This window comes from Malaclemys terrapin, chromosome 13 (genome assembly GCF_027887155.1).
Source record: "Malaclemys terrapin pileata isolate rMalTer1 chromosome 13, rMalTer1.hap1, whole genome shotgun sequence".
NCBI classification, from domain to species: domain Eukaryota; kingdom Metazoa; phylum Chordata; order Testudines; family Emydidae; genus Malaclemys; species Malaclemys terrapin.
Window position 1 is genome coordinate 8605889 of NC_071517.1, and position 15383 is coordinate 8621271.

The 15383-nt window shown below is 37.5% G+C and overlaps 1 protein-coding gene across 4 annotated transcripts in view; it reads left to right on the top strand.

Moving 5' to 3' along the window:
* Positions 1-15383, top strand: part of TEX2 (testis expressed 2) — a 112744-nt gene that overhangs the window by 85687 nt on the left and 11674 nt on the right. For all 4 annotated transcript variants that reach the window (XM_054046841.1, XM_054046839.1, XM_054046842.1 and 1 more), the window contains exon 8: positions 7748-7880. In XM_054046841.1, coding sequence (XP_053902816.1) covers positions 7748-7880 — 133 coding nt within the window. The remainder of the gene's footprint in view (positions 1-7747; positions 7881-15383) is intronic.

Genomic DNA, 15383 nt, shown 5'->3' on the forward strand with positions numbered 1-15383 from the left:
CCCATGGATTTCAGTATGAGTTTTGCTTGAGGGTGGAGTGCTAAATGAAGGCCCTAGAGGTTTGGCTGTGCAAGGTACTGAGTGCCTGGCACCAATGTTATAGCTTTTATAGGTGAGCAGCAGGATGAATTTAAGGAAATGATATCCTCTTCCCAACTGAAAACCACTACATTCACAGAATTATAAAAGTAAAGTAAAATTTGAGGAAGTACAAAGTAGTAAAGGATCCAGCATCTTTTCTTCATGCCCAGAGAAGAATTGTGTCTGTACTATAGCGAACCCAGATCTGACTTCTGTTCAAGAGCTGCAGCCTTGCTCTATGTAAACAATGATTCAGCAAAATACTATAACTATTAAACCAGAAAACAAACATTGGCTCAGCTTTGAAAAGAGACTTCTTAAAAATAGCATTGTGAGGTTTTGTGTTGGTCTTTCAATGTCAAAGGTGGTGATTTTCTTACTGCAATCCCTGGGAGCTGAAATTCAGTCTGGGTTCTTTCTGGCATAATGTATCCCCAAAGCAAGGCATTTGTCATAGCCATGACTTTTGTCACCTTGGTATTTTCATAAAGATGCAGGATCTTTTGTTAGTCCACTCAGATGAAGAATAGCTTAAACGTCCTTTTTTGAAAAAAGTTCAAAGATTGACAGAGTGTTATAGCTTGAAAAAAGTCTGTCTGTTTTTAGAAGTATTTGATGTACACTTAAAGAGAGGGGCAGGTAGGTCTTCCCCTCTCGTCCCCCCCCCCCCCCCCTTAACATAGACATCTATTTTGATGATGAAACTGTTTGTTAGATAGGAACTAGATTTTGATTGTAGCCATTGGGCATGATTTTCAGCTGTCTCCTTTAGCAAACCTTTTTCTTTTTAAATTCCTCATCTTCTCTTCTCTGTTTTAATTTTGATGGTGACTTGTTGGAAATGTTTTTGAAGGATCTAGTTGATCTACAAGGGCTTATTTGACCCAGAGTTTAGAAGGCTCTAATTGGTCTATGGGGAAATGCTCTCTTGAGGGAGCCTGTTGTTTACCATCCCTCCACATCTGCTTCATAACTGAGTCACTCTTTAAAGCCATTTTCCCATCTTTCAGATAGTTGAGCAGCAAAGATGTCAGAATAAGAACTTGTTCCAGCTGGCACTCAGTAAACTATGTCTGGATCCTAACCATACCCCGACTAATCATAGCGTGAGTCAGCATGGATTTTAAATTGCCTCAGTTGTGGGGACTTTGGAGAACATTATAGAGCCTCTAAGTCACAGAGACTGAGTCAGCAAAAGGTTAAACTCCATTTATTTCTACAAACTTCTCAACAGAGTGTATTCAAACGGTAGAGCAGGATTGTATCCAGCTTCTTGCTTCTGTACTCGAGAGAGTGCACAGGTGTTCAGTCAAATTAATAGCCCCAAAGATAATTTTGCTCAAGACTAATGAAAATTAGATCCGCTGGCAGGGTAGATTAGAACATGTGACTAGGTTCTATTTCAGGCTCTCCTGCTGACTTGCTGTGTGCCTTAGGAAAGTTGTGTACATGCTCTATGCTCAGTTTCTCAATCTGTGAAACAAGTATAATCCCTCACAAAAGCATCAAAGGCTTACGTTTGAAGTACACCGATGTCATGGGATGAAAATAAGTACTAAGTAGTTTCCATTAAGTAGAACTTTAGGGAAATACTCCTGACCAACCGACTTTTCCACCAGTGTCCCTTACCAGGAATAAACATATTAAATAAAGATAACAACAATGATATTTTCTCAGAACACAAGGATGGTAAAACATACACACACACTCATGCATAAGCCACCAGGTCTCTTCTCCAGTACTTCTTAGGGGAAATTTCAGTACTAAACTAGCTGATGAATTCCTGACCAGGGTGGGTATTTTCTCTTTTTAAATCTTGGTTCCTCTCATTTGTTTGCAAAGATCAGGTGACGATGGCTCACCGGAGCTGGAGACCTGTGGTAGTGTTGCTGTGCTTAGCTGCATTTTACTTACTTAACATCATATCCAGATCATCACAGTGTGCCCAGCAGAACTTTAGGTCCTGTCTACACACAAGTTTTGTACCAGTTTAACTATTTTGGTTAGAGGTGTGACTTTTCACCAAAATAATTAAATCAGTACAACCGCCCCTAATATGGATGCAGTTATTCTGATATATATCTTATTCCACTAAATTTACATAAATAAGCTATACCAGTGTATACCAATACTTTTGTACCAATATAACTGCATCCACACTAGGGCAGTTCTACCACTTTTGAATTCTATTAGTAGAGTTAAAGTGGTATAACTTCATGTTCAGGCAAGATCTTAGAAACATTTATGTTTACCTTCTGATATGAGATTTGGGGCGCTCTCAAGTTGGGGACTGTGCTTCAGGGATTTGCCGAAAGTCAATACACCTGTTCTGTTCTAGGAAACATGGAAATCATGATGTGAGCATACACAACTGAGTGCATCTCCTTAGTCTCAGAGTAAATAGCTGTTTATCTGACCAAGACCCGTCATTTTTTAATTTGAGCTTGAAGATGAGTTTTGTTCCAGTGCAGTAAGATAGCTGGTGAAGGTGTAGCTTAATCATTTGGAAAAAAACAGAATATCCAACAAGCTCTCCCTTCATCAAAAGGATTAGGAACTTTGAAAAAGCATTTCTGCCAGTTGACTAAGTTGATGCAGATTCTATTTGTAAACTTGGGAAATAACTAACTCTGTCTCTAGGCTAGGATTCCTTGGCTCCACATAAAAATGATGTAAAGTCAGAACTTTTTAACATCTGATAGACTCCTCTATTCAACTCTTCCATATTTCTTTGCCTAACTTCTGTGTAAAGTTGTTTCATCAATTTCATACCTGATAGTTACTGTCTGAAGTGCTTGGGTGCAATATACAAGATCATCTTGCATCATCTTCTTAAAGGGCTGAGAGTCTGATATATTAATCGAATTAACTTAGTGCAAACTGTATGATGTCAGACCAAGTTTTGCAATGATTGACTCTCACTGAAAATTGTAACACTTATCAGTTGGTTAATGCCATACACACACTTTATGGATGACACTAAAAATTCTGTTTTCTCAAATCAATGAAGGACACAAGAAGGCCTATAAACTCTAATGTCCTTCTCAGAAGTGTGAGCAAAATAGTTTTGTTTTGCATAAACTTCTGACATTTTTCACTGAACTGTTTTTGTGTATTTAAAAAAATCTGTTCTTTACTTTTGTCATCAATTCTATTCCACATGTAGAATGCAGACTGTATACTTGGATCTCTAGTAGTCCTATCTTGAATTACTCCTTTTGAAATTACATTGATTTCAATGTGGGATGCACATGTAAATTAGGGAAGAATTAGACTGCAAAACATGTTGTGACCTAGCTATCCAGGCTAGTGGCAGATGTTTGCCTGTACTCTCTAGTAAAGATGCAAAGAACTCTCATAAAAGTAGATTGCCAATAAGCTTTATATTTTGTGCAATGAAAATTGCACTCTGCTGATACTGGTCTCCACAAGTGGCAGGTTTATCCCCAGTATGTGCAAGCAAGGGCATCATTTACTGTACAGCAGGGGTCGGCAGCCTTTCAGAAGTGGTGTGCTGAGTCTTCATTTATTCACTCTGATTTAAGGTTTTGCGTGCCAGTAATACATTTTAACGTTTTTAGAAGGTCTCTTTCTATAAGTCTATAATATATAACTAAAGTATTGTTGTATGTAAAGTAAATAAGGTTTTAAAAATATTTAAGAAGCTTCATTTAAAATTAAATTAAAATGCAGAGCCCCCTGGACTGGTGGCCAGGACCCGGGCAGTGTGAGTGCCACTGAAATCAGCTCGCATGCCGCCTTTGGCACATGTGCCATAGGTTGTCTACCCCTGCTGTAGAGCAAGGGCGGGGGAGGGGAATTGCCTCCCGTGACCTTGATGTGTCCCCCTCCCCAGACATTTCACAGGTGTATATGTTCCATTATGTCTTCTAATCCCCCGCCAACTTTACAGAATATAATATAATGTTCTATATGCTGACACAATTTTGCCCTATTTCTCCCACCATCAAAATTTTTCTGAAATGATGCCCATGTCTGGAAGCTGAAAGCTGTTAGTATACAAAACCCATCAGCCTTACTGTGACTTTTAACAGAAATAACTTAACAGAATACAAAAATACATATTACACCCAACCTTGATTAAAAAACAGTAAAACTGCATTAACTGCTCCAGTATATTAAGCTTTATTTATTCTAAGATTTTGTAGACAGATTCACTGATAGAGAGATTCAACAACTTTTTTTAAATTGGTTTCTAAAAATTTTTATTCTGGAAATGCTTGTTTGAATTATTAAGAATCTGTTTGGACTGCCAGTTCTGACTTAGTACTTCAGTTCTATGTTCTTATCCTTGTAACAAATGTATCGCATTTAAAAGTCAGGAGACCGGTTTTATGAGATTGCTGTGTGTTTTGGTTTACTTTTGTATTTACGACAGCACTACCATTCAGTAAAACTAATCCTTTTGGTTTCTTGTTTACAGACTAGTTATAGCAGACAAGTGTTTATGGTAGGATTCATAATCCTTGTAATTGCAGTCACGTTGTCCAATTACGTGATGTTTTAGTTCCTGCATTTTATTAATTCTTGTAATAAACATGGAACCACTGCAGTAATCTTAGTTTAATTCTTTTGGCCCTAATTTTTAAGGGGATATATGTGAATATGACAACAATCATTGGAAAATATTTTTATTTTTGCATAAGCAACGTGAACTTACTTGTCAGTAAGTTCCTTAGCATAAAGGTAATTTAGGCAACTTTCTCAATCAAAATTGCAGTTTTGAATGAAATGTTGTGGTTTTATGCTGTTTGAGGCCACTTCACGAAGTCGATTTGGGTCTTAAAAATGCAGTCATGTACAATATTTGAAGAACTCTTTCAGAGCCTCACAAACAACAAATTTCCACTAATGCTTGACTTCAAGAAACAGACATTTTGCTCATGTGGCTTTCATCATTTGAGCAATTACGGACCTTGACAGAGAAAGCAGCTTTTTAATTTAAACAGTACTTGTGTTAATATAACCATAACTTGATAAGAGGTGCTGTGGTGTTACTGTATCTTCATCAAGGTTAGGCCACAGACAACTTGATGACTAAATTGTACCATGACGTGGGAGGCGGCTATCTTTTTTTTTTTTTAATACTAACGAACCAGTCACCCTGAGTAGAAGAGAACGTCCTTTCTCTCAGTAATCTGATTGAATTGTTTCCTTAGCTTAATTTAATCAATTGTTAAATCATCATTGAAGTTTGGAGCATGCTGATTACAAAAAGAGTTGGTCTCAGCTGTTCAGACCTGTGATATCTGGTTCCCAATGCCATCTTTAATTTCACCAGCAGAAAGCAGAGAGGGGAAATTCTGCATAAATTGGCATTTGTTTCCTTGTTTAGAAACATAATGTGAAACAGTCAACTCACATTCATCTGAATTGTAGAGACGTTTTATATTAGTAACTGAGGAAACTAAAGACAATTTGCCTTCAGAATTATTTCTAACTGTATGATGATAGCAGACTTGGTATACTTAGTGGCCTGCATCCTGGAATTTGTGGTTTCAGGGTTGGACCCTGTATATGGCATTTCAGTTTTGCTTATGTGTGTTTGCAGAAAAGAGAACCATAGATACTTTACATTCACATAGGCCTAAATTTTCAAAAGTGACTAGTGTTCTTAGTGGATCAATTTTTGGTTGCCCAACTGGAGACAGTTCAAAGGGGCCTGATTTTTCTGAGTGTTGAGCACCTGCCCTCTGTATATTGGGGCTTTTTAAGGGGTCTCAAATTGGGCACATAAAATCACTAATCACTTCTGAAAACATAGATCTGAATTTTTTGTATTCAGTCTCTTCAAAAGGTTTTGTTTGAATTTTAAGAGGGTGGTGGTTTTTACTTTTTTTAAAAATACTTGAATTCTATTCATATTGATCTGCAGTGCTTTAGAGCACTGCAGCAGGAGAGTGTTTATTATTATTCACATAAGGTAAATTATTAGAGGAAATAAGGCCATTCAAAGAAGAATTCTTTTTTGTATTATGAAGCTTTAATGTGAACATATAGAAGTCATATCTCAAGGATTGTTTGGGTAAGATCATGCAATATGAGACTGTCTGATACCTTCTCTGAGGGGCTCTATCTTGCCATTCAAGGTGTGGCACTCTCCTTCCCTTGCAGAGGATGTATCAGAGGGTCTTCCCGAGCTCATTTTTTACAGTGGCTTAGAAAGGATTGTGACCCTATAGAGCCAGTAGAGGGAGTGATTGTCTAACTTATAGGCAGTTTCATCATTTAATGTTGATTATGATGATATTGTATAGATTTCTGAGCACCATAGTAGAACTAGAACTTCACTAGTAATTATTCAATTAATTATTTTGGTATTTTATCAAACCACTAAAGTGGGGGTACCGCAGGAATGTGGACTACTGGAAGTTATACATGCACATAACTTGAAGCTAGTCTTCCCTGAATTGCTAGCTGTGTAGTGCCTCAAAACAGTATGTCAGGCTCCATCCAGGAGATTCTCTATCTGCTTCTTTTGGGGGGAGGGGGGGGGGGCCGGAAATACTGAACCTTTATTCCAGTGAAACTCCAGATCACATTAGAGATTTCATGCCTCTGACCACCCAATGGCTCCTCATGTTCCCAAGAATAATGGGCCTCTGGTATGGGAGGCTGCTGCGTGAAGCTGACCAGATGGGGACTGTATCCTTAGCTGTCAGAGATTCCACTGCAGTTGGAGTTCAGAATAAATGTTGAGTTGCAAAATTTTTCTAAATGTTTTTATGATGGGGTGGCAGTTTTTGTTCATGTCCTAGAGTTCCTCATTTGTGAAAATGGAGCATTTCTCTGTAGCATGTTCAGTGGCACCTGTTTATCTCTACTTTCCATATCACAGATGGCCTATAGCTCTTCACATTTGACAATCACTTCATGCCTCACAGGAGGATAAACAGCACCATGTCTAACGGTTGCATTTAGGACCAAGGATGTGTCACTGATAAGGGATAGGCACACATATCCAAGTCTCCAGAAATTCTCTTGGTCACTGCGATAAGAGGTCACCTGTACAAAGTGAATGACAGTCAGATGATTGAAAGTGCAAGTTAAACATTACACTTATACAGCAACTTTCATGAGTGATATATTTGGAGTTAGACCTCAGGAAAAAGTTAAATTTGAGTTAAAAGTGATTGAGCATTTCTATATTACCTCACCAAGTCATGGTTGACAGCAGAAGAGTTTTGACAAGTCTTCATTTGGTAGCCTTGGGATATAATGTTTAAAGAGATATCAACTAGCCCAGGGATTCAAACAATTTAAAAATAATTTTCTTTTATGAAAACTAAGCAAAAATGTTATACTCACATATAAAACAATGCCCCAAAGTTTTGGAAGTTGAACCATAATGGCATTATGGTAGGGCGGGCTCGCCACATAGCGTAACTGACACATCTTCATTACCTGCACTGTCCAAGCTGAGTGAAATGTGAAAAGTAAACAGCACAAGTGGTTAAAAAGTAAGATATTTTTTAAAATATTTTCCATTTTCAAAAATCTCTGGTCGTGTTAGTAACCCTATGAACGCTTCTGTTCTAAAATTATTTCTAGCTTGACATCACTGTAATATAAAATGATTGTGTAAGTTACTCTAAGTTGCAATGTCACATTTTAAAAAATTTAATTTTTTTATTAACAATTCTAGGGCTTTGGATTGATTTGGAAATGTCCTACAACGGGTCTTTTCTAATGACCCTCGAGACCAAAATGAATTTGACCAAACTTGGTAAAGAGCCTCTTGGTGAAGCACTGAAAGTTGGAGAGATTGGCAAAGAAGGGTAAGATATTACTGCCCAAGAAAGAAACCAGACGTGTGTTTAGAAAGGCAGAGCTAATTCTACCCTCAGATATTACTGCAGTTTAATTCTAGATCAGTGGAAGTTGATGTTTGTATCCGAAGGCTGAATTTGGCCTTACGTGTATAACAACATTTGGAACCAGGCAATTACTTCTATTTATTGATGTTTGATTATCTTCATAAACTAACTTTTTATAACAAGATATTATACTTTATTATATCAGTTCTTCATTATGTTTAGACAATAGATTTTGATCTTAAGGTGTCTTCTACTTGCATTAGACCCCTGGCAAATGCTGAAGATAAGTCTGTATACAAGGAATAAATATGCTCTCCAAATAGGACCTATTTTAAAAAAAAAAAATAATTATAAAGCTTTTGTAAGCAGAACAAAATACTTTTTTTTTTAATCCCAAATCTTAGAACATATAGACATTTAAATTACCAATAAATAGATTTGAAAAGACTATTTTAAAATCAATTGAATTAATTCATTACCTGATAAGTTCTGATTTCATTATTCTGTATATTTTCTGCAAGAAAAAGACAAATGGTGACATTGTGAAATGCTAACTTCTAAAAGGAAAAATGTTGATAAACTAAAATATAGGTATTTGAACATGTATAAGGTCTCCTTCCAGTGTTCTCTTCTTTGACACTAATAAGTATGAAATAGAAGTATTTAGTTTAACTGCAAATATAGGATAAATACATTCTCAGTGTAACTCCAGTGGCATTGGTAGGCTCCACTAGAGATTAATTTTGTCCATTCTTGCTGTGAAATTTTTAACATATTCACCAATATTGCTGCTGATACCCAAGTGTACCTAAATTAGAACATAAGAACGGCCATACTGGATCAGACCAATGGTCCATCTAGCCGAGAATCTATCCAGTCTTCTGCAGGTGGCCAGTGCCAGGTGCTTCAGAGGGGATGAACAGAACACGCAATCATCGAGTGATCCATCCCCTGTCATCCACTCCTAGCTTCTGGCAGTCAGAGGCTATGGACATGCCAGAGCATGGGGTGGCATCCCTGACATCTTGGCTAATAGCCATTGAACTTATCTAATACTTTTTTGAACCCCATTATAGTTTTGGCCTTCACAACATCCCCTGCAACAAGTTCCACAAGTTTACTGTGTATTGTGTGAAGAAATACTTCCTTTTGTTTGTTTTAAACTTGCTGCCTATTAATTTCCTTGGGTGACCCCTGGTTCTTATGTTAAGTGAAGGAGTAAATAACACTTTCTTATTTGCTTAGCTCTTTCGACTGCCACTGCACATTAAGCGGATGTTTTCAGAGAACTATCCACAATGACTTCAAGATTTTATTTCCTGAGTAGTAACAGCTAATTTAGATCTCATCATTTTGTATGTATAATTGGGATCTTGTTTTTTCCATTGTGCATTACTTTGCATTTATCAACATTTTGAATTTCATCTATCATTTTGTTGCCCAGTCACCCAGCTTTTTAAGATCCCTTCGTAACTCTTTGCTCTCTGCTTTGGATTTAGCTACCTTGAGTAATTTTGTATCATCTGCAAATTTTGCCACTTCACTGTTTACCCTTTTTCCAGATCATTTATGAATATGTTGAACAGCACTAATCCCAATACAGATCCCTCGAGATGCCACTATTTGCCTCTCTCCATTCTGAAAACTGACCATTTATTCCTACCCTTTGTTTCCTGTCTTTTAACCAGTTACTCATCCATGAGAGGACCTTCCCTCTTATCCCATGACTGCTTACTTTGCTTAAGAGCCTTTGATGAGGGACCTTTTCAAAGGCTTTCTGAAAGTCCAAGTACATTATATCCACTGGATCACCCGTATCCACATGTTTGTTGACACCCTCAAAGAACTCTAATAGATTGGTGAGGCATGATTTCCCTTTCCAAAAGCCCATGTTGACTCTTCCCCCAACAAATCGTGTTCATCTGTGTGTCTGATAATTCTGTTCTTTACTGTAGTTTCAACCAATTTACTTGATACTGAAGTTTGGCTTACAGACCTGAAATTGCCAGGAGCCTTTTTTTAAAAATGGTGTCATATTAGGTATTCTCCAGTCATCTGGTACAGAAGCTGGTTTAAATTATAGGGACCACAGTTAATAGTTCTGCAGTTTCATATTTGAGTTTCTTCAGAATGCTTGGGTGAATACCATCTGGTCCTGGTGACTGATTCCTGTTTAACTTACCAGTTTGTTCCACAGCCTCCTCTCTTGACACCTCAGTCTGGGACAGTTCCTCAGTTTTGTCACCTAAAAAGAATAGCTCATGTGTGGGAACCTCCCTCACATCCTCTGCAGTGAAGGCTGATGCAAAGAATTCATTTAGTTTCTCTGCAATGGTCTTATCATCCTTGAATGCTTCTTTAACATCTCAATCTTCCAGTGTCCCCACTGATTGTTTGGCAGGCGTCCTGCTTCTGATGTACTTAAAAAATGTTTTGCTATTAGTTTGAGTCTTTGGCTAGTTGCTCTTCAGATTGTTTTTTGGCCTGACTAATTATGCTTGTACACTTGACTTGCCACAGTTTATGCTCCTTTCTATTTTCCTTAGTAGGACTTCCAATTTTTAAAGGATACATTTTTGCCTCTAACTGCTTTTTACTTTGTTTAGCAATGGTGGCATTTTTTTGGTCCTCTTACTGTTTTTAATTTGGGATATAGATTTAATGTGAGCCTCTTTTATGTTTTTAAAAGTTTCCATGCAGCTTGCAGGCATTTCACTTTTGTGACTGTACCTTTTTATTTCTATTTAGTTTCCACATTTGTGTGTAGTTCGCCTTTCTGAAATTAAATTAGCGAATATTATGTGAGCATAAACCAATATGGATGTTACATTTTCAAAGACCTTTAGTTATTAGATAGTTCTCAAATTATTCTTGTATAGTAAGTAAGCAGGCAAGTATTAATGTTTAACAAGTGGGGGAGGAAGTGAGTCAGAGAGGTGGAGCAACTTGCCTAAGATTACACAACTATGGCAGAACTGAAAGTAGAGCCTAGGTTTTTCTGACACCTATTTTCATCCCTATTCATTGGCTCTACATACCATTCTTTTGTAGTTGTCTAGGTATGTGCTGTTTAGGCATTAGATTCATGTCTCTCATGCGCAAAATTCTAAATGCTGAATGTGCCTTTGGTGAGTCCATAGTGGTTTCCCATTTTTCTTTCATAAACACAACGCTCCCATTTGTGCCTGAGAAATCAATACTCTGCCCAGTTTCTTCTTTAGACTAGTAGGTATTATGTGGTGCTACTATAACACAAATAATGTTGCAAATGAATGTGAAAGGATAGCTGCATCCTGCATGTCAACAGTTCAGACGCTCCTCAGTAATTTAACTGCACAGTGTGAATAAACACGTCCACCTTTTAAAGTCCAATTTTGTATATATAACAGTTCTGTTTACCGCCTATGTTTAAATGAGAAATGTCTCTTAGATAAACTGGCTAGAAATTACATACTGTATCCTATCTAACTTGTATTTGTGCTATTTTTGTTTCATTTTTTTATAATGTGTTTGGATTCATCATTCTGTGGATTTGTATTCATCTGGTGAGTGGTATTTGTCAAATATCCAACTAATTTAGCTGTGGAATGTTGATTCTTTTTGTGCTATATAAAACCATTCAATGGGTTTTCTTTCTCTAAGTTTAGAAGGAAAAGGAATCTTAATAATGCACTAAGTTAGAGGCTAAGATAATAGGTTGCTCTCAGCCTCCTCATTTGCTGTTGCTGCCCCCTAGTGTCTCAGTACTATCGAGCCTGGATATAAAAACACCATTTCTGAATCCTTGGAAGCTAAGAATGCTCCTAAATCCATATGTCCTATGCTAGTTTTGCTATGTAGTGAAGTCAGACTTTTAAAGTAGCCACTGGGGTCCTAGAATTTGCATGATTCAAAGTAACTCTTTTTCTCTTCCAGCAACAAACTAGAATGTCATAGTAGTTCCTGAGAAATCACCAGTCCCTGAACAGTAGGCAGACTCCACGATTTAGTGCATATCCACTGCCAACAAATCCACAAAATATTCTTGCAAATCTAACCTTTTGCTGGTATATAAATAAAACTGTCCCTTAATATTTAATGAAAGCTAATTTGCATGCTCAAGACATAACCTGGTCCATTCTGAAGTATATTAAAGTGAGATTTATAGCAGTGCTAAATGACATGACATAAAAAGTAAATACAAGCAAAAACATATTAATGACCAAATTCTGCACTGTTGCAAAGATAAATCTGGACACTGAAGTCAGTGTGCGGGATTCTGCTCTGTTTTAATAAAGTAAAATGTGTAATGACTCCACCAAAGTCTGACAAATTACTTTTGATTTATATCCGTGTCACTAACACAAAGAATGTGATCCTAAATATTAAAAGGAGCTTTTCCACACAATGCGTGCCCCCCTCCCCCATGGAAAAAAACAAACACCTATAGAGGTGGAGATTCTGCTTCCCCTCCCTCAAGCCTACAGAATTGTCTTTTGTATGGATTTATATCCTTGCAAGGAAGGAACAGTCTTTGAAATACAGCGGGCAAACACATTGATTCCACACCTCTCTTTTTTTAAATTTACCATAGTTTGAATTCTCACACAGCAATCATTTACAGGTAAAGTAAATGTTAATATCAGTAACTAGGCAATGTATACTTTGAATTTAGAACTAAAACTGTAGTTCAGATGGCCTCTCCTAAGTGTGCATCGTGCCCAGGGCCAGATGTTCATCAATTTGACCCATGGACACTTCCAATATACTTTTGTTTTTACCATATACAATGGATACTGTCTGAAGCTTCTGAAAATTAAATGGTATATGGAGAGTATGGAAACCTTAGTAGTAATCACAGTTCAGTTCTGATCTGCACAGCTCATCTTAATTCAAACTATTAAATTAGCACAGTGAAGTATTTGTTCAGATTGTCAGGATAATTGCTATGACAAATTGAACTGAACTCCATGCTTCTGAATCCAAGTTTGATAGTCGTCGTCCGTGCCCTTCACTGGAGAAGGTAGATGGTAATATGCAAAACTGTTTCATAACTGGGGGGGGGAGGGGGGGAAATGACTTCACTTACTTCAGTTCAGATAACCATACTACAATATAATTATCTCCATAGTTGTGCAGGTATTTCTGACAAGCACTTTAAAAATAAAACATAGCCACATAATGGTGTAGCATGGCCTTGCAAAGATTCTCCAACCCAGACCTAATCTGCTCACCTGCCTTTATCATGACAGGCAAGTAATATCTCACTTCTTTATTACTATCTGAAGAAATCATTATCCCCAGGCCAGTTGTCGAGGTAGAGTTTTGAAAGACTGGTGTAGCGTGAGAAGCAGGCTGAAGGTCCATCATATCAGGAACATTTTGATCACAACACTGCTGTCGCTATCCTATATATAAAACCTTTTTACCCTTCTTTGGCCACACGGGGGAAAAAACAAAACAAAACAACAAAACAATCACTTCTAGGCAAAACAGACTGGAAAAAGGCATATCCATTCTAAGTAGGGATGCCAAGGAAGCATGATAAATTGAAAACTTTCCAACAAATTCTTTGGAAACTGAAGTTTCTTGAGTGGTGAAATGTTACCTCTTGGAGCGTGTGTTAACAGACAGCATTGGGATATCTGACTTTTGGCATGAAAGGGTTAAGTACTATGAGGAAATCAGAAATAGCCATAAATAATGAAGCCATCATAAATAATTTCTCATTGAGTAAGTGAAGCTTTCTTTCAACATCTTTTCTTCAAGTAATCTTACTATTATGATATGTCCAAAATGCTTTACAAATTGTAATCCCTCACAATGGGACAATTGAGACAGGGAGGTTGAAGGACTTGCCAATACATCTCAGAGAGTCAGTGGCAAAACCAGGAGTGGAACTTCAAACCTCCTGGCTCCCAGCAATATACTGATTCTGCCAGACCACAGTGCCTAACACACACACCTTTATTCTGTCAGTGTCTCCCCATACCACACTTCACTGTCTGCCAAAGCGGTACTTGATTTGAGTATGGGTGAGATTTGTATAAACAAGTGGGGAAATCTCAGTTAACAGTGCAGACCATATATAAATGAGTGTAGGCAGTTGACTGAATGTGACCTTTACTGAAGTGCCTTGAGCCAAATTGGCTCTGGAGCTACAACAGACAAAAAATCCCAAATAGCTGGAAAAAGACATCTGCCTCATTTGAAAAAGGCAACAAAACTGGTTAGCTTTAAGTTGCTTTCAGTCGCTCATATTGACGAACATTTCCAGCATTATTCTATCAAAAACAGTATCTTGCATTTAATGTTTTGGACCGTACTCTGAAGTGTGTTGGGATATTAACCTGCTGGAGAGCACTTAGACACAAAATGCAACTCTGAGACACTGCCAGTGAGCAAAATGTGAAATGGCTATTCTATAAACAAATGACTGTAGCAGGTCTCAGACAGCATAGCAGAGATTTCTGTATGCAAATACATGCAAGCTAATCTACATTTAGAAATGCAATGCAGTCTCTTGCACAATATAATTCCTCTTAGTTGTTATATACTATGTAATAATACAGGGTACAAGTGGCAGTTCAGTAAAATCCCATGCAGTCAGCACAAGAAGGTACTTTGAGAATGGCACTCCCTTCTGTTGTGATCATGCAGTATGATCCACTCATCATATACTGAGATTGGAGATAGTCTTTGATGTCACTTAATTTAATGCAGAGGACTTGCTGATGTCTTGGCTGGTAGCGTCACAGTTGTGGGATTATTTTAGGAATGCTCACTGGGACTATTGTGAGAGTGACCTCTTTTAGCCTTGGTGTAGAAGCACTTGGTATTCATCACTTTTTTAGGTGCTCTGATACAAGGAGGGAGCTACAGTGGGGTTGTACCTATGAAGAAGTCTTTGAGGAAGGTCAAATTCACAATTTGGATCCTTGCTAGTTAAAAAGGAATTTGAGATTATTGCCCTCATTCTTTACGCATGCTCTTAAGGAAGAATGCTGTGTACTGGTGCATTGTACTTGAACTGTCCTTAAGATTGCTGTATCTAAACATCTTCCTCTGCCCACTTATATGGGCAGTGACAATGGCTTCAATCAGTGTTCTGCCTGGTTCCTTTGAAAAAGGGAAACATGAGAACAAAACCAGAAGAACAAAAATGAAAGAAAACCCAGCTATAAATTGCATGTTCTTAACAAGCTGTGAAATATTACATAACTAAAATTACAATCCTGGGTAATTGCCTGAAATTTTTGTTTTATAACTGCTTAAAACTCTCTTGCATTACAAGAGATATATTGTCAAAGTGTATTCACCCATATCCTTCCCTAACTTGAATCTGTAGCGAAAAGATTTGGTTCGCATTTGAGCACAAAATTACTCCAAAAATTGAGTCCAGGAATTAGTTGCTATTGTGTAATATTTTGTATCCTGATTAAGATTTTTCTTCAAGTAGTTTCCCTCTGGGGGCTCCACTTCAGG